The following is an 18372-nucleotide window of genomic DNA, read 5'->3' on the forward strand; positions in this document are numbered from 1 at the left end:
CTAAATACTAGACAGTCCTTTGGCCGAAATATTGCAGTCATTGCCCAACTCTCTCAGCCTAGCTGTAGAGTTTGACATTTTAGCAGGATGCCTGGGTGATAATGTAATCTCAAACCGTAGAGCTTTTCCTGCTGCACTTCAGTGACAGATTACACAAACACAGAGCTGTGTGGAGTCATCTTCTCCTAATACCCAACCATCTGTGCTGTTTGCAATGAATAATCAACCATCCAGAGCTCACCCCTATGCTCTTTGATTCATTCAAGCTGCCCTGTGTCCGTCCCTGATGAACTCTTGGATCTCCAGTGTCTTTAACATGTCCTGAGGAATACAGATGTTCTCGTAAATACTCAAACAAGTCCAATAAAAGTAACAAGGCTTGAGGATACACAGTAGTAGCTTACAACCAGAATGTTAAGCCAGCGGCTTGGTTTATAGCCTCTCTTCATTTGGAATCAGTGAGGAACACCTATTCTGTCAGTAATGTTTAAACGCTTGACCTCACAGCACTAGAGGTCATGACCTGCGTCTCCAAGGGGTTGCCTGTCTCAGCAGTCAACTATAAATGTTAAATTATCTAAAACTATCTGACATGGGACGAATTAGAAAGACTGCATCTGGATACCATCTGTAATGTGGTTGAGGCTGGACTGAATTGAAGATCCCCTCCTTATTATTACATTCTAACTTCCTGTAATCGAAAGCAGCATGTCAAGAGTGTGCGCAGTTGTCCTGCCAAAATCTGTATCCAGCAGCCAGTGAACAAATTAACAAGGAATACGAGTTTGTGTTCTAGGGAACTAAAACGTCTCAGGTTATGACTATAACCATAGTTCCCTGAGAAGGGAACGAAACACTGCGTCCACTAGGGACAGCTTTGGGAACGCCCACAGCGTGATAGCGTCTGATGCACGTATGTCAACTCAGCCAATGGCGAGAGTGAGCGTCACGGGCGGGTGACGTCACGTCCAGGAAAGGATAAATATACATCCGGTCCGATCGCACTTCAGCTAAACTGCCGAAGCAAGGGATCACAGGGATGCAGGGAGTATGGCAAAGGGACGCAGTGTTTCGTTCCCTTCTCAGGGAACTATGGTTATAGTCATAACCTGAGACGTTCCCTTTCGAGGGAACTTCACACTGCGTCCACTAGGGACAGCTTTGGGAACGAAATACCAAAACGCCATAATACCAAATGCCTGTCGTGTGAAACTGTGGCACATTCAAGACAGGAGCACTGAAGAACCTGGAGCACATTCCAGGTCAAGATCATAGTATCTCACAAACGTAAGAGGCGAGGACCAACCAGCCGCATCGCAGACTTCTTTGAGGGAAACCCCCGATACTAAGGCCTTAGAGGCCGCCATACTCCTAGTAGAGTGGGCTTTGACAGCTAAGGGACACTGCTGATCAGAAGACCCATAAGACAGTGAGATAGCCTCGACTATCCACTTGCTCATTGTATGTTTGGACGCAGGGAGACCCCTGTTCTGAGGTCCAAAACAAACAAACAATTGATCCGCTTTCCTCCACAGGGCAGCTCTGTGGACATAAGCATCCAGTGCTCGCACTGGACATATAAGGTTCAATCTTTCCTGGTCTGGATTAACAAATGGAGGAGGACAGAGAGCCTGCAGCACTATAGGCCGTGGAACATTGGTTAACACCTTCGGAACATACCCTAATCTAGGGTAAAGGAAAGCTTTAACCATCCCTGGTGCAAACTCCAAGCACGAAGGGGATATTGATAAGGCCTGAAGGTCTCCTACTCTCTTAATAGAAGAGATGGCAAGAAGGAAGATGGTTTTCAGAGTCAGAAACTTTTCTGAGATGATGTTAAGTGGCTCGAACGGAGCCGCAGATAAACCTTCCAACACTATAGCCAAATCCCAAGTAGGAACTCTAGTGCGCACCGCAGGCCTCAGCCTCTTAGTGCCACGAAGGAAACGAGTTACCAACGGGTCTCTCCCCACAGTAATACCATCCACATGGGCATGGTAAGCAGAAATAGATGAAACATACACCTTTAGTGTAGCAGGGGTCAACCCAGAGGAGAATCGCTCTTGTAAAAAATCTAGCACTGAACCAACAGGGCAGTTGACTGGATCTAAATGTCGTTCTTGACACCAAGAAGTGAACAACCTCCACTTCAGGGCATATAGTCTCCTCGTGGATGGAGCTCTGGAGCTAAGAATGGTCTCCACTACCTCAGTAGAGAGACCAGACTCTATGAGCTCAGCCCCCTCAGCGGCCAAACCCATAGGTTCCACATTTCTGGGCGGGGGTGAAATATTGAGCCCTCCGCCTGAGATAGAAGATCCCTCCTTATCGGAATCTTCCAAGGTGAGCCATCGAGCAGTGTTACAAGGTTCGAGAACCAAATCCGGCTCGGCCAGTAAGGAGCTACTAGCAGTAGACTTATCCCCTCCCGGCGAACTTTCTCCAGAACTCCCTGGAGCAGAACAACTGGGGGAAATGCGTACAGACGCCGCCTCGGCCACGTCTGTACCATGGCATCCAGTCCCAGAGGAGCTGGATGTGTCAACGAGAACCAGAGTGGACAGTGCGTCGTATTCTGAGACGCAAACAGATCCACTTCCGCCTGGCCGTAAATCTCCCAAATGAGCTTCACCACCTCGGGGTGAAGTCTCCATTCCCCTGGCCTCAGCCCCTGTCTTGACAGGATGTCCGCTCCAATATTCTGGGCCCCCGGGATAAAGATTGCTCTCAAGGAGAGTAACTTCCCCAGAGACCACAGGAGGATCTGGTGCGCTAGTTTGCATAGTGGGCGCGAACGCAGACCCCCCTGACGATTTACATAGGAAACCACCGATGTGTTGTCCGTACGGACCAACACATGATGGCCCCTCAGGTCCGGGAGGAAGAACTTCAAAGCATTGAAGACTGCCATCATCTCCAGGCAGTTGATGTGCCACGAAAGATGATGGTCCCCCCACAGACCCTGAGCTGAGCGGCCTTCCATTACCGCTCCCCAGCCCGTGAGAGAGGCATCTGTCGTCAGGGTGACTCGACGACATAGTGCCCCCAACACCGGACCCTGGGACAGGAACCAGGCTTTCTTCCATATGACCAAGGCGCGGAGACACCGCCGCGTGATCTTGATCATACGAAAAGGGTTCCCCCTCGGGGAAAACCCTCTGGTCCTGAGCCACCACTGTAAGGGCCTCATGTACAGCAGGCCAAAAGGAATCACGTTGGACGCCGCTGCCAATAACCCCAGCAACTTTTGAAACTGCTTGACAGTGAATGACTGGCCTAGTTTGACTCTCTTTATAGCTGACAGAATCGCAGCAATGCGCGTGGGTGAAAGCACTGCCCGCATTGCTACAGAATCCCAAACCACGCCTAGAAAAGTGGTCCTCTGTACTGGAGGAAGCACACTCTTCTTCGCGTTCAGTCTCAACCCCAACTTTTGAATATGCGCGAGGACGACATCTCGATGCCGAACCGCCATCTCCTGCGACTGTGCCAGAATCAGCCAGTTGTCTATATAGTTCAGAATGCGTATGCCCTGCAGCCTGAGCGGGGCCAGAGCTGCATCTACGCATTTCGTGAACGTGCGGGGTGAGAGAGCTAGACCAAATGGAAGAACCCGATACTGGTACGCTTTGCCCCCGAAAGCGAACCTCAGGAACTTCCTGTGTTGTGGAAGGATGGAGACATGGAAGTATGCGTCCTTCAGATCTATTGTGACAAACCAATCCTCGGATCTGATTTGGGTCACAATCTGACTTAGCGTCAGCATCTTGAATTTTAGTTTCCTGACCGTACGATTCAGACGACGAAGATCTAATATGGGGCGCAACCCTCCATCCTTTTTTGGAACTAAGAAGTACCGGCTGTAAAAACCCGACTCTCTGTTCTGTACAGGGACCTGTTCTATAGCCTCCTTTTTTAACAAGGTTTCTACTTCCTGTTCCATTATCAGAGCCTGCTCGGGACGTACTGATGTTACCAGCACTCCGTTGAAACGAGGTGGGTGGAACCCAAACTGAATTCTGTACCCCTTTTCTACCGTCTGCAGGACCCATAGCGATATATTTGGTAGACGTTTCCATTCTGCCAGAAAATCTACTAAGGGAACCAGCCTCTCGAGGCTGGTCTCTGATATTTCCACTGCAACCATCTCGGCGGCCTGAAGCGTACTGGCAGCACCTAACCGATCTGGCTGTGTTTCTAACCTCCTTGGAGGCTGCGAGTGTGACACCTTGTCCTGTGGACGCCGAGTCACGAGCTCGCTGGAAACCGCTGCGCCCCGAAGCACCAAGGGTGGCGGGGTTGGCAGAACGGTCCCCTGAGGGCAACGAAGTGGAGTGGGCACCGTATACTGAGGTGAACACCAATCCACCCCGCGGGGGGGCGCCCTCGGAGACCTGACGCTGCTGGCGTCAGGACCTCTTTTGGCCTGAAGCCTTCTTCGCCTGAAGCACGACCCTCAGGTCGGTCTTCGGCTTAGAAGGCTTCGGCTGAGAGTGCCGACCTGGCCCACCGTATCTCTGAGGTGGAGCACGAGATGCGACACTCTCTTTTTGCTGCTGCCTGTACGAAGAGCTAGACGGCTGGGGCTGCTCACGCCCAGCAGCCCCAGAGGGTTGGTGGCGGCGCGGGAGATATTTTTTAAAAGCCTCCGCTTGCTTTTTATTCTCCTGAAATCTGTCGACGACTTCATTTACAGCGTCGCCGAACAGACCAGCGGGTTCAACTGGCGCATCAAGGAGAAAAGCCCTGTCTTTATCCTTAATATCAGATAAATTGAGCCACAGATGTCTCTCTGTCGCCACCAAGGCTGCCATAGACCGCCCAATAGCTCTAGCGGTCTCCTTGGTGGCTCTCAGAGATAAATCTGTGGCCCGACGCAGTTCGCGCACTGCCTCAGGGCTCACTGTTTCGCCGCCATCCAAATCCCCCAGCAGTTCAGCCTGGTACGCTTGCAAAATGCTCATTGTATGCAAACATGCACCAGCCTGCCCTGCTGCCGTGTACGCTTTCCCCACTAGCCCTGATGTTGTTTTTAATGGTTTAGTGGGGAGCGTGGGGGCCTTCAGGGACGATGCTGACGCAGGGGACAGATAACTAGCAAGCGTCTGATCCACTTTAGGCATCGCCCCATAACCATATTCTTTCAGCCCCCTTATATCACTGTATGTTTTTACTTGAGGGCTGAAAAGACGTGATGAATATGGTTTCTTCCATGATCTACACAGCTCACTGTGTAAATCAGGAAAGAAAGGAAGACCCCGTGGTGAAGGTGACACATTTGACGTCAAAAAGCGCTCGTCTAATTTGCTTTTCGGACGAGCGCCTTGTTTCTCGGCTGGCCAATCAATATTTAACTTCGCCACAGCGCGAGTAATCACCTCCACCAGCTCTTCGTGTGCGGGGGAAAGAGATGGCGAATCATCTTCCCCCAATCCGACGCTCAACACATCCACCTCCTCAGAGCTGGAGTGTTGAAGCGACGGGCTCTCACTCTGGGCGGAAGAAGCCGCAGCGCGGGCTTCCGACACCAGAGATTGAGCGACAGATCTCCCGGGTGAAGGCAGAGAAAGAGCGCTCGCGCTCGTCTCAAACCCCGCCGAGAGATCCATCTGCGAACCCCATGATGTCCTTCTCCGCTGTGCCTCAGCAGCAGCGGGTCCAGAACCAGAGGGAACGCGATCCTGATCACCCTTCTCAAAGAGTGACAGGCGGGAGCGGAGCATGCGAAGCGGCAGCTTCTCACAATGCTCACACTCAGCCCCCTCGAAGGCTGACAGAGCATGCTCCACTCCCAAACACATCACACACAAATCATGTGTATCTCCACCCGTAAGGAAACGGGGACACGGAGGAGTACACTGTTTGAATACTGATGCATTCGCCATTTTTAAACTGAGACTTATTGTGCTTTTGACGGACAACAATAGGTAGACAGAGACAGTTTTTCACACAGATCGCTTAGCTGAGGCAGAAAAGCTGAAGTGCGATCGGACCGGATGTATATTTATCCTTTCCTGGACGTGACGTCACCCGCCCGTGACGCTCACTCTCGCCATTGGCTGAGTTGACATACGTGCATCAGACGCTATCACGCTGTGGGCGTTCCCAAAGCTGTCCCTAGTGGACGCAGTGTGAAGTTCCCTCGAAAGGGAACCCAAAGCTTTGGCACATGGACAGTTTTAAATGAAGGTGCCATATCACTTAAAAAAATCCACAACTATATATAAAGGCAAGTCGTTTTGGATACAAGCATGTTGTCATTGTATCTTGACAGATTCCCCTAGTTCTAATTGTTATAGTAGTAGTCTTATGTTTCTGGTTGGAAAATACACAGAAGTGTTATAAAAATAGCAAATATTTTTCAGTGTAAATAATATTTGATCTTGGGTCCCATGGGCTTTGCAGAGGGTGGGCATACCTTTATCGCACCAATCAAAAATAAATAGTTAAGGTTTACACAGCAAAATTTGAGGCAACCTGTTTATGGTAACAAGTAAATTTCATTATCCTGATCGAAGATAAAAAGAGGCGTTTCCCCATAAGCCAACACACAAGAACAAGAACATTATTCCCTTCAACACAGTTAATCTGCTTGATCTATAACACAGTTTAAATGCAAAAGGACCACCAGATGGAAGTTTTCCCTCCCTGTGATGCTGTAAATTCAAAAGATACAAAACTCATTGGGTAATGTGTGTTGTGTTATACATCTAAAGTAACAGTCCAGTGATAATTATAGTTTTAGTTACAGTAGTTCATGAAAATTTGACAGCAGGATACATATTTGGGTTGTTGTCCTAACCAAAATTGGATTTAACTACTACATGCTGGGCTGGGATATGGGTGGACATTTCCTCTCCTGGAGCTTAAATCATCTGGACCATGTAGAATACATATTTTAGAATACATATATATACATATATATATATATATATATATATATATATATATATATATATATATATATATATATATATATATATATATATATATATATATATATATATATATATATACCAGTCACTACCAGTCAAAAGTTTGGAATCATTAAGATGTTTTAATGGTTTTCAAGTCTCTTCTGCTCACCAAGGCTGCATTTATTTGATCAAAAATACAGCAAAAACAGTATTAAACAGTAAACAGTAACTTTTTTTCTATTTGAATATATTTTAAAATGCTATTTATTTCTGTGATTCAAAGCTGAATTTTCAGCATCCTTATTCCAGTCTTTAGAGTCACATGATCCTTCAGAAATCATTCTAATATTATGCCAATTTGCTGCTCAAGAAATATTTATGATTATTATGGCGACTGGAGTAATGATGCTGACAATTCAGCTTTGAATCACAGAAATAAATTATTATAATATATTCAAATAGAAAAAAAGTTATTTAAAATTGTAAAAGTATTTCACAATAATACTGTTTTTGCTGTATTTTTGATCAAATAAATGCAGCCTTGGTGAGCAGAAGACTTCTTTCAAAACCATTAACCTGTTAACTGTCACTGGCCCACCGGTGGGCCCATTTGCCACTGCATGTTTAAAACAATTATATCCTATATTTATCCTGATCTAATGTTGACAAACTTGAATATCATTCAAAAGCTTACGAACTCGAGATTCCTCCTGTGAAAACAGTTTTGAAATCGGATTTTGCGTTACCATGGAAACGGTACTCTAAATTCTTATAGAGGCTCCTCCCCTAGTGGGCGTCGTCATGCTTCATATTACGACATTTATTTAAAAAACGTTACAATAAAAACCTTTTCTAATCCTGACAAAACACATATCGTCGGAAAGGTCTGAGTCTCATGGTTCTATATTTGCCAACTGTTTTGTGATATTTGGACAAAAATATATACATTTGTTACAGGAGATTGCATAAAAAAAATCAATGGAATTTCAATGACACCCGGTGGCTATTTGTGGTTCAGTGCCTAAACAAAATCTCATGGGAACTTCAATTTTTGTGATATCAACTTCAAATTTGGAACACAAATTGGTTAGACATTTGGCATTGATTTGATTGTAATTTTGTAAAGTATATATTTTATATAAAATATTTAGTACAGTACATTTGATTTACGGTAAATGTAAATTCTCATAACTTTTTCATACTTTAATTTTTAATGAAATCTGCTCTCATAATCTTCTTTAAAATGAGACCAAACGTATGTCTATATTCCAAAGCATTCTTGCAACCATTTAAGTTTGGATAGTGCATTTTCATGTATATTTTCAAAAAGGGGGCTGACAGTTAACAGGTTAAAAAAATCTTAATGATTCCAAACTTTTGACTTGTAGTCTATATATTGTTTTTAATGTATTATAAAATAAATAACTTAACTTTTTTTCCCACAGATATACTTTAATTACTTGGCCAACTACATCCCTAATGTGTGGAACTATGAGCAAGGCTGTACCATCTGTGACCAAGACATGGTGGATTTGTCTCAGCTTAAAGTGAGTCATCCAATGAAAGCCACAGTGGCTGTTTTTGTTCCTTTTCCTCTCAGCACCAGAAAGTTATATCCTAAAACTGCCATTTAAAACAATGAAACATTTCCAGCGCTATTAAAACATGTTTGTATATGTTACGTGAATAACTAGTTCCTTTTCTCTTTACAATTTGAGATAAGCTAAAAGAAGTGAGGCATGGGAACTATGTGCAGTTTCCAACAATAACATGCATGTTATGCACCCTATGACACTTTAAACACTCCTAAAAAGATGATAAATGCCCATGAGGAGCCACTTGAGGAAGAGGAAGTTGTGCACTGCTGTGGTGCTGGAAATGGCTTTTGGTTTTAGAACGGTTTCACTTACTGGGGTGTTGCTGTCAACCAGACCTCTCTTTAGCGGGCGGCTCAATGTGGGGTTTTATCCACAGGGCAACTTACAGCGGTTGTCCTGAAAATTTGTCGTAGGGTTCAGCTAAGGTTGGCAAAAAGTTTTCGTTCTATACTGTACATTAAGCTTGAGTTACTGGTGTGGAAATAACTCATTTCTGCTTGTAGTACTTGCCTTTGCAAAATTCACCACAATGTTGGAGCTGACCTTTTTCGTTTATCAGCATTTCCTAACACACTGCTAAGCTTTTCTGAGTGGTTTCTAGAACATTATTAAAGTCATTATGAAACGGAATCAGATTTTTTTTTTTTGTGTGATGTTACAGTAGTAACACTTTACAATAAGGTTCAATTTGTCCATTTGTAGTCAACTACATCAGTTAACATTAACTAAGATTAATACATGCTATTTCTTATTGTTATTTCATGTTAACATTTATTAATACATTATTACACACTCAAAAGTAACATCTATTAATGTTATTTAATGGACCTGAGCTAATATCAACTTACAACTAGATACAATTTGGTAGTTAAATAGTCATTTGGTAGATACAATTGAAGTTGGTTTGGGAGAGCCTGACCAGAAAGTTTGAAGAAGTTTTAAAAGCTTTTTTTTTTTCAAAAGTTTGAAGTTTAAAGTAGTTTTAAAGCTTAAAGTTTGACAGTTTTGAAGGGAATACAGTCTATCAGAAAATGGATGGATGGATGGATAGACAGATAGATAGGCAGGAGTTTGAACAGTCTTGGCTCATTTGAAAATTCTGTGAATGTAAGTCTATGAGATTGTTATCTTTTTAATCTTCATTTTTACGTAAAGCATAAGTCGGATCAGTTAGAAAAGATATAGCACACTGAGTCAGAACAGTCTGAAGGTCTGACCCAAGTTTGGTGCTCTAGGAGGAGTTAGAGTCAAAATATTTTGTCTTGGAAGAATAAAAATAGTTTACGGTAAATATGATTTCAGTTGGCTTTCTCAAGTAAATTCTGTAACAAATATATTGCTTAATTGCTAAACAAAAACAAATTGCTAAACAAATGTATCACCCTGATTAATAAAAAAGGAAAAATAATAGGCAGGGACTTGAGTCTATCCATCAGTTGTTGATTGAGTTTATAAAAGTGGGCATTTCACTTGCGGTCGATTGTGGCGGGGCAGGGTTTAAACAGACTAAATGATTGCAGAAGTGTTTAATATGTCATCAGAGTGAAGTCTGTTGTGTGATAAATGCCAGTTTGTGACATTTTTATTAAACATATTACATTAATGGTTGCCAAGATGTTCAGGTTGGTAGCTTGGCGGCATTGCTAGATGGTTTTTAGGCTGATCTGGGTGGGTGCTTATTGGCCCAAGTCAAAAGATCCCAAATCTCTAGCTATGCCTTGGCCCTTCCGTCACAATTTTTTGAGTGTTTTATCGTCCTCCATGCAGAGATTGTAAATCCAATCACTTAGAAAATGGAGCACATTTTGCCTCATGAATCTGCATGATATGAGATATGTTATCAATGCTGTATTGTGAGTATAGTCACGGCTGAAGGGCATTGTTAGGCACAATGCAAAATGGAGTATATTGACCATCAGCATCAAGGAATGGATCAACTGGATCTTAGACTGTTGGAGGGAAAAGTATATAAAGATATAAGATATACTTGGGCTGTGTCTTGTTTAAAGCACAAATGGCAAGAGCACATTTTCATTTCGGTCATTGACAGATGACTGGTCAAGTGAAACAAAAAGCCTAGTTTTAACCCATCAGATACATTTGATTTATTGCAAAAAAAGCATTGGAAAGGCTGATGAGACAAGGCCCAGCCCAAAGTCTGTTGTTTGTCAAAGGAAGTGGCCGGGTCGTACCACTCTCATCTGCTCAGTGGTTTTGGGCTGGTTGTTGAATTCAAATTCTCACACTGCTTTTGCAGAGGTTGAAAGGGCCCCGTTAAAGAAAACTGTCCTGGTCTAGACTCCGCAGAATCCCCTGTGTCTCCTGTTTAGTCCCTGCTCTTCTGTCGGTAACAATTTAAAGACATTTGGCTCGATTCTAGGACACTCCCTTCAGAAACCAAGAGCCAAGGTCGGAACTGGGAAATTACATGGTGCCACTCAGCTCCCGTTTCATCTAGTGAGCTGGTCAAGAACCACAAAAGTAGTGGTGACCGATCCATGTAACCTTAAGCTCAATGTCATGGGAAAGATGCTTCTACTTTCTCTCAGACCTCCAGCAGCGCTTCTTACTATGTGAGAAATAGGGCTGGATGGTATGATGTTACTATATATTATTTTGCTATAACATAATCAGTGTGAAGGACAGGGCAGCTTTTCATTATTCACACATGAGAGAGAACCATAAAGAAATGTGAAAATAGAGACGTGTTCTCTGGATTGACCAAACACGCTTCTCTGTCTGGCAATCTGATGGACAAGTCTGGTTTTGACTTTTGACAGGAGAACAGTTCTTGTCTGACTGCATTGTGCCGAGTGTAAAGTTTGGTGGAGGGGGGGTTATGGTGTGGGGTTGTTTTTCAGGTTTTGGGCTTGGCCCCTTAGTTCCCCTTAGTTAAGAGGAACTCTTAATGCTTCAGCATACCAAGACCTAGCGGACCATTTCATGCTCCCAACTTTGTGGGAACAGTTTGGGGATGGCCCCTTCCTGTTCCAACATGACTGCCTGACCTTACAAATGCGCTTCTAGAAGAATGGTCAAAAATTCCCATAAACACACTCCTAAACCTTGTGGAAAGCCTTCCCAGAAGAGTTGACGCAGTTATAGCTGCAAAAGAGAGCCAACTCCATATTAAACCCTACGGATTAAGAATGGGATGTCATTAAAGTTCATGTGCTTGTAAAGGCAGACGTCCCAAAACTTTTGTCAATATGGTGTACAGTCACAGGTGTGGTATAGACCATCAACCATTTCACTGCTTTCCGATTGTAGTTTATACGTTCAGAATGAATCGTTTTATAAATGGTTCACTGTACTCTTTTGAGTGAGTTGGTTTTTCATTTAAGTGTTACATAATGTGACGCTGATACTACTGTAATGAATAACCTTATCTTTTTTTGCATTTATGAAATAAAGGGACAAAAATCTAATTAGATGATGTATCTTTTATATTGTTCAAGTATTTAATTCCATGGATTATTATTTAAAAAAAGCATTACCACATGGTTATTGAGTATACCTCTGTGTGTTAGCCCTGTGATGGATTGGCTATCCATAAAGGGTGTTCCCCTGCCTTTGGCCCAAAGAGAAAGGATGGAGGAACATGGTAATTAAAATATAAACAATATTTAGTTGAGTTTCCAGCAAAATATTTATGTTGAAATACACAATCACTGTGCAAAAAAATGGCTCTTGCTGTGATATTTTAATTGAAAACATTGTGAATAACTCAACTGCACGAAGAAATATTGTTTGACCAGACTTTTCTCTTCATCTAAACAGGAATTTCCACAAGTGACTGTTGGTGTATACATCGAGCAGCCGACTCCATTCCTACCAGAGTTCCTTGAACGGTTACTAAGCCTAGATTATCCCAAAGATAAACTGAACATCTTTGTTCACAACAGTGTGAGTGTCTGGCTGACAAAGCAGTGAGAAGCATTTGACCTTTTGGATTTTAGAGTCTGTCTTTGACCGTTCTTGTTCCATGTCTTGTTCTTCAGGAGGTTTACCATGAGAAGCACATACAGAAGTTTTGGGAAGAGAACAAGGATGTATTCCGCAGTTTTAAGGTTGTTGGCCCAGAGGAGAACTTGACTCAAGGAGAAGCAAGGAACATGGGAATGTAAGCGTCCCTTTAATTTAAGAGTGACTCTCGAAAATATGCAAATAAAGTAAATTACAATGCAAATCTGAGTAATTCAACCTCAAACTCTTGATCAAAGATGAACAAAAACCTTTTGCTCCTTACAAATGAAAAAACACAGGAACAACTTCCGGCTCACCACAAAGCAGTAAATCTGCCCCTCCTATAGCAATGTACCAACGAAACACAGAAGACGCTCCCGTGAACCCTTCTATTTGCTTTCAGTTTAGTACTCTCCCAAACACTGCTGTCCCCAAGATTCCCAGTCCGGCTCCAAAACCCTTTCAATCTGCTTGTATATGACCACTTTCATTCAATGAGTCTCATTCATGAAACTTTCGTAAATATATGAGCAAATTCTGAGAAATTTGCGCGTAAAATGGACCTTTACGAAAACTCTCCTCCAGAATCACAAACAGTTCGTATACCACAGATTTTGTAGTTAAACGTGTGTATATAAATGAATTCCAACCATTCGTAAATAGGACGCACGTGCACGCTCATACATAATTAGCATAATCCCCACCCATGAGTTACAACTGCAAATGACGTGTGCAGGAACGCTGTGGAATCTTCTGGAATTCTTTCTCAGGTTTGGCTCCAGTATTTTGCAAAAATGCTAAAGAGACTAATTGACCATATGCCTAGCAATAAATATTCAATTATCGTGTGTCCACCAAAGCATTTTTAGTCAACTAAAACCGCCTGGTGCTCTTCTGAAAACGGCCAGCTGGTGGCGCTTGAAAGCACTTTGCAAGGGCAGCGTTTTTCATGCTGAAATACTTTGGTTGCTATGATACAGAATATCCATGGCAGTAATGTGTTACTAGTATGTCATTTTGAAGAATATTACTGAATGCAGTAAAAAGCAGTATTAACTTGTCCATTATTGTTGTTCAGTCGGTGTACAAGTGGGATGATTGCTCGGTGTAGTTTTTGTCCCGCCCCTCCTCCACTGTGATTGGACAGCCTGGTAAAAAGTGACAGTGACAAGCGCTGCCTATTACCCAATGTTGAACAGTAAAAAAAAACAAAAAACGGGGCAAATCAACTCTTGAAATATTATTATGGTACATAGTGCATCAAAATGCAATGTCATCAGTTTGCCTAAATTGGAACATAGAACTTCTCAAATGTTTTACGCACCATTTGCACAATTTCTTTTGTACCAACTAACATTTTGAAAATATGTGAATCCAAAAATTTACGTCAGAGCGGCTTAATGAATGATTTACACACAAATTCGTTCTGCTCGTGTTTCATGAATGAGGCCCAATGACTGCAAAAGAAATTAACACACTTAGAGAAAGTATGAATGTCATAATATTTTCTGCCTTGACTTTCCTGAGCCACCTCTAAACTCACATATACAATTTCAGTTTGAGATTTGCACAGACAATCCCAATAACTAACATCCCTTTTAGTGGATGTATGAAGTCATACAACATCAAATAGGTTTTAGGACGACTCAGTGGGATGTGCAAATACGTATGTTGATTATTTTAGCTGGTCCTGATGCTATTTTCACTGCATGTCTGTTTGGCATTAGTGGCTGCTGTCATGGTGATATCACGCAATGTGTTCGTCTTAATTAGTAGGTTTGAAAAATGCTGGCTTGCGTAAGACGTCAGAGCAGACGTTAAACATTTTTGTTTCAGACACCTGCTTTTGTGCTTCAGAGCTGAACATAGAAGAATACATAAATAATAAATATTAAAAATCGAACAGAATGATACTCAGGGGAACATTACTTAAAGACACTTGGGTTGTCCTTTATGTTTCATTTAAGTATCAACTTTGTCTCTTCTTCTAAAATACTTTGTGTGGCATATAAGGGCTCATACAGTTTGGTCTTGGCTGAATAATGTATGTTGATAAATGTTTGGGTTTATATTCAGATATCTGACTTGGCAAATATGAGCAGTTTTTCAAATTTCTGAGGAAAATAAAATAACCACAAGCCAGTGAACATGATTTCACCAAGTAAAATAGGTTCCTGGTTCAACATCCTTGTTGATCCTGGAACAACATTCCAAACAACCAATCAGATTTGAGGGACAAGTTAACAGTGTATGTCAAATTTAGGCTTACAACTATGGTTAGCGGCTTCTACACCATTCTTATTCACCTATCATTTCCCTTGGATTTTAGAGATCTTTTATGGACTGGGTTAGGTTTAAGGTTTAGAAAGGGTTAGAACTATGTTTTTGGACAGGATTGTTCCAGGATCAACAAAAGATGTTGATCCAGGAACATGTCTTACTTGGCAAAATCACGGCCACCCTAAAGGACAAAAGACTGTTCCATTTGCTATCAATTCAATCTTTCCTACTGGAATATCAAGTAAACACGTGAAAGATGTTGGGAAGCGAACCTGTGATCACAAATAAAACAGAGCGGATGCAAAAATGCCTTGTTATTGTATATGAAATCAAAAACTACTGATTGATTTGGCACTTTTGCACTCAGAAATGATCAAATTTGTCACTATAAACCACATCACAAATAGTGGTCAAATATTGAAACTACAGTCCTAAATCTTTCTAATGATACACTGTTTCAAGATTTACTCTTTCCCCGCCCAAGATTTACTCTTTCCCATTTATGAGACAGTGCTTTCCTACCATTGATGGAATTTGAATCTTCTGAAAGAGTACACAATCTCTGGATCAAAAACAGAGATAAAAGCATTGCTTATGCATGTTGTAGTCTAATTTGTAAGAATTATCAAAAACGCTGGTGGTGGCTTGCAACTTAAAAAAATGCAAGTTCAAAAAGAATTGTGATGCATTTAAAGACTTTGAGAGAATTAATATTACACAGAATTTTGCCAAAATTAATAATGACACCCTCATTGTTTTCTTCCAGGGATTCATGCCGGAAGGATCTTTCTTGTGATTATTACTTCAGCATTGATGCCGATGTGATGCTAACCAACCGACAGACCCTGAAGCTCCTCATCGAGCAAAACAGGTAGCTTCACTTTGATGCTAAGCATTTCAATACTCTGGAATCTTCCACAGTAACCGTTTTGTCTGAGGGAAAGGACTTGGATCCCTCAAGTGCTAAAACCACAGGAACATTACAGCCGACTGAATGCAAGTCCCTCACGGTTTAAAAATAAGCATGGGTGGCTTCCTGTTTTCCCATGGCGCATAGAAACAGTCTGCTCTATATCGCATGTACTCTTAAAATGCCACTTGACTTAAACTAAAAAACAAGCCTGAACTCAGTCACATTTAACGTGACAACCTTAAGCGCTCTTTCGCATGAATATGGAGGAAACCCTTTTCGGATATTTTAAGAGGTCTTGGGAACTCTTGCCTCTGGCTCGTGGAGTGAAATCGTATCTGGTAGCTGTAGAAATGTGGAATTTTACTTGCTTGCTTTCACATTGTTGACCAACACTATAATTTCCACTAATGTGTTTTGGATGACATGTTTACCTCAGTAAAGTGATATTCTTTATGCGTGTAGAGTTTAAGGTCACTTTAGATGTGAAGGCTTGACTCTGGTACTTCAGGGTCACTCTCATGATTGTAGAAACCATACCATATAAAACTGCTCTGGTGTTCATGAATAAAAAGAAGCACTCTTCACGACCTCACACAAGAAAATGTTCTCACATGAATCATGTTAACAACTTACTTGAAAAAATTCAGTACAGCAAATCTACACCTGTTTTGTGGTCAGCTTTTAAGCATTAGATTTTCCTGTAGTCTTAATGCCTTCTTGAAGGCCTTCTTAGTAGGCCTATATAGTACATTTATGAGCTGATTTTTTGTGTGTGTGTCATTTATCTTTTCCTTTATCATTTTTCTACCTCAGAAAAATAATTGGCCCCCTTGTTACCCGTCACGGAAAACTGTGGTCCAACTTTTGGGGAGCCCTGAGCCTGGATGGTTATTATGCAAGATCTGAGGACTACATTGACATCGTGCAAGGAAAGCGTGTGTGAGTGACTTATGAGATTGTGATTCATAAATGATTGAGATCTGAAATTACAGTTAAGAAAATCAATCGTTTGGCCTCGGAACACTTGGAATTTTTGTACTTTTTGAATAAATTGTGCCTGCAGTCGGATCTGCCTGTTATATCCTGTGTTTTATATCATATAATACACAAATGGGAAGGTTTAGGGATGGGGTTTGGTATAGCATAAATAAAAAATAGATATAAAATAAATCAATGGACCACCCTGCGTGTCAACGAGTTGGGAGTGAGACCAGGTTGTCTCTAACAAAGTCAATCTATTTTAACACAATATTAAAAATAGGACTCTCCATACGCATAATGATTTTTATACTCTACAAACTGTAAATTCTATCCCCTAACAATAACCCTAAACCTACCCATCACAGAAAACTTTTTTACATTTTTAACAACATCACTTAGTATGATATATAGGCTGTTTTTGCTCATAGGGTTCAAACTAATTGGATATTGGATCTTTGTGAGGACATTTTTCCAGGACCACACACACACACGTTGTGTTTTTATGTTTTATGGGGACTTTCCATAGATATAATGATTTTTAAAATGCACCTATCGTACTTTCTGCATTTTTATGTTTTCAAAAAACATCACTTAGTATGATTTATAAGCCGTTTTCCTCATGGGGACCAAAAATATCCCCACAAAGATTTCGGATATTGCCTTTTTTGTGGGGACATTTTGTCCCAATATTGTAGGGTTTACCAAGCCAGAGAGAGAGAGAGACAAGCATATAACCGGTCATTTATTCCTGTGGTGCAAAGCTGAATTTTCAGCATCATTACACCGGTCTTCAGTGTCACATGACCCGTCAAAAAACAGTGTAATATGCTGATTTCTTATTATTGTCCATGTTAAAAACAGTTGTGCTGCTTAATATTTTTGTGGAATATATACAGCAGTGCACTATATCAAAAATGAAATGTTTTGTCCTTTCTTGTGTAAATAGTGGTGTGTGGAACATCCCCTTCATGGCCCACATCTACCTCATTAAGGGCCAGACTCTGAGGAATGAACTCAAAGAGAGGAATGTCTTTGTGTTGGAGAGATTGGACCCTGACATGGCCATGTGCAGGAATGCCAGAGACGTGGTATGACCGCTTGAACACAAAGCAGTACAATTATAATAAAATGTAATCTAGATCAGCAAAAATTATATAATTTATCTAATGATAGTCTGGGGTTTGAAGTATTTAGGTATGCAATGTTAATTTAATATAATTTGTTTAATATAAAAAATCCATGGTAACTATATAATTGTATTTTATATTATATATATATATATATATATATATATATATATATATATATATATATATATATATATATATATATATATATATATATATATATATATATATATATATATATATATATATATATATATATATATATATATATATATATATATATATATATATATATATACTGTATATAAGTTAAGCTCTATCAACAGCATTTATGGCATGCTGTTTATTAATAAGAAATAAAAAACACATTCAAAGTAATGCACTTACAATGGAAGAGACCAAAACAAAAATTGCTTAACTAACTTTTATGTGCAAAGTTATTTATGTGCCAATATTTAAAATTGTATCTTGAACATGGAAACATGATACATACATAAATACTGTTCTTAAAGTACTGCTTGCAAGCAAACTCCACCCACATGAATTATGTTAGTAACACAAAACTACTAGTTAACCCAGTTATCCAATCC

General features: G+C 41.1%; 1 protein-coding gene across 2 annotated transcripts in view; it reads left to right on the forward strand.

Moving 5' to 3' along the window:
• Positions 1 to 18372, forward strand: part of plod2 (procollagen-lysine, 2-oxoglutarate 5-dioxygenase 2) — a 77241-nt gene that overhangs the window by 41428 nt on the left and 17441 nt on the right. For both annotated transcript variants that reach the window (XM_079806965.1, XM_079806964.1), the window contains exons 8-13: positions 8363 to 8464; positions 12296 to 12421; positions 12517 to 12638; positions 15528 to 15632; positions 16488 to 16613; positions 17602 to 17743. In XM_079806965.1, coding sequence (XP_079663091.1) covers positions 8363 to 8464; positions 12296 to 12421; positions 12517 to 12638; positions 15528 to 15632; positions 16488 to 16613; positions 17602 to 17743 — 723 coding nt within the window. The remainder of the gene's footprint in view (positions 1 to 8362; positions 8465 to 12295; positions 12422 to 12516; positions 12639 to 15527; positions 15633 to 16487; positions 16614 to 17601; positions 17744 to 18372) is intronic.

The sequence above is a fragment of the Gobio gobio genome, assembly GCF_949357685.1.
Source record: "Gobio gobio genome assembly, chromosome: 23".
Taxonomy (NCBI): domain Eukaryota; kingdom Metazoa; phylum Chordata; class Actinopteri; order Cypriniformes; family Gobionidae; genus Gobio; species Gobio gobio.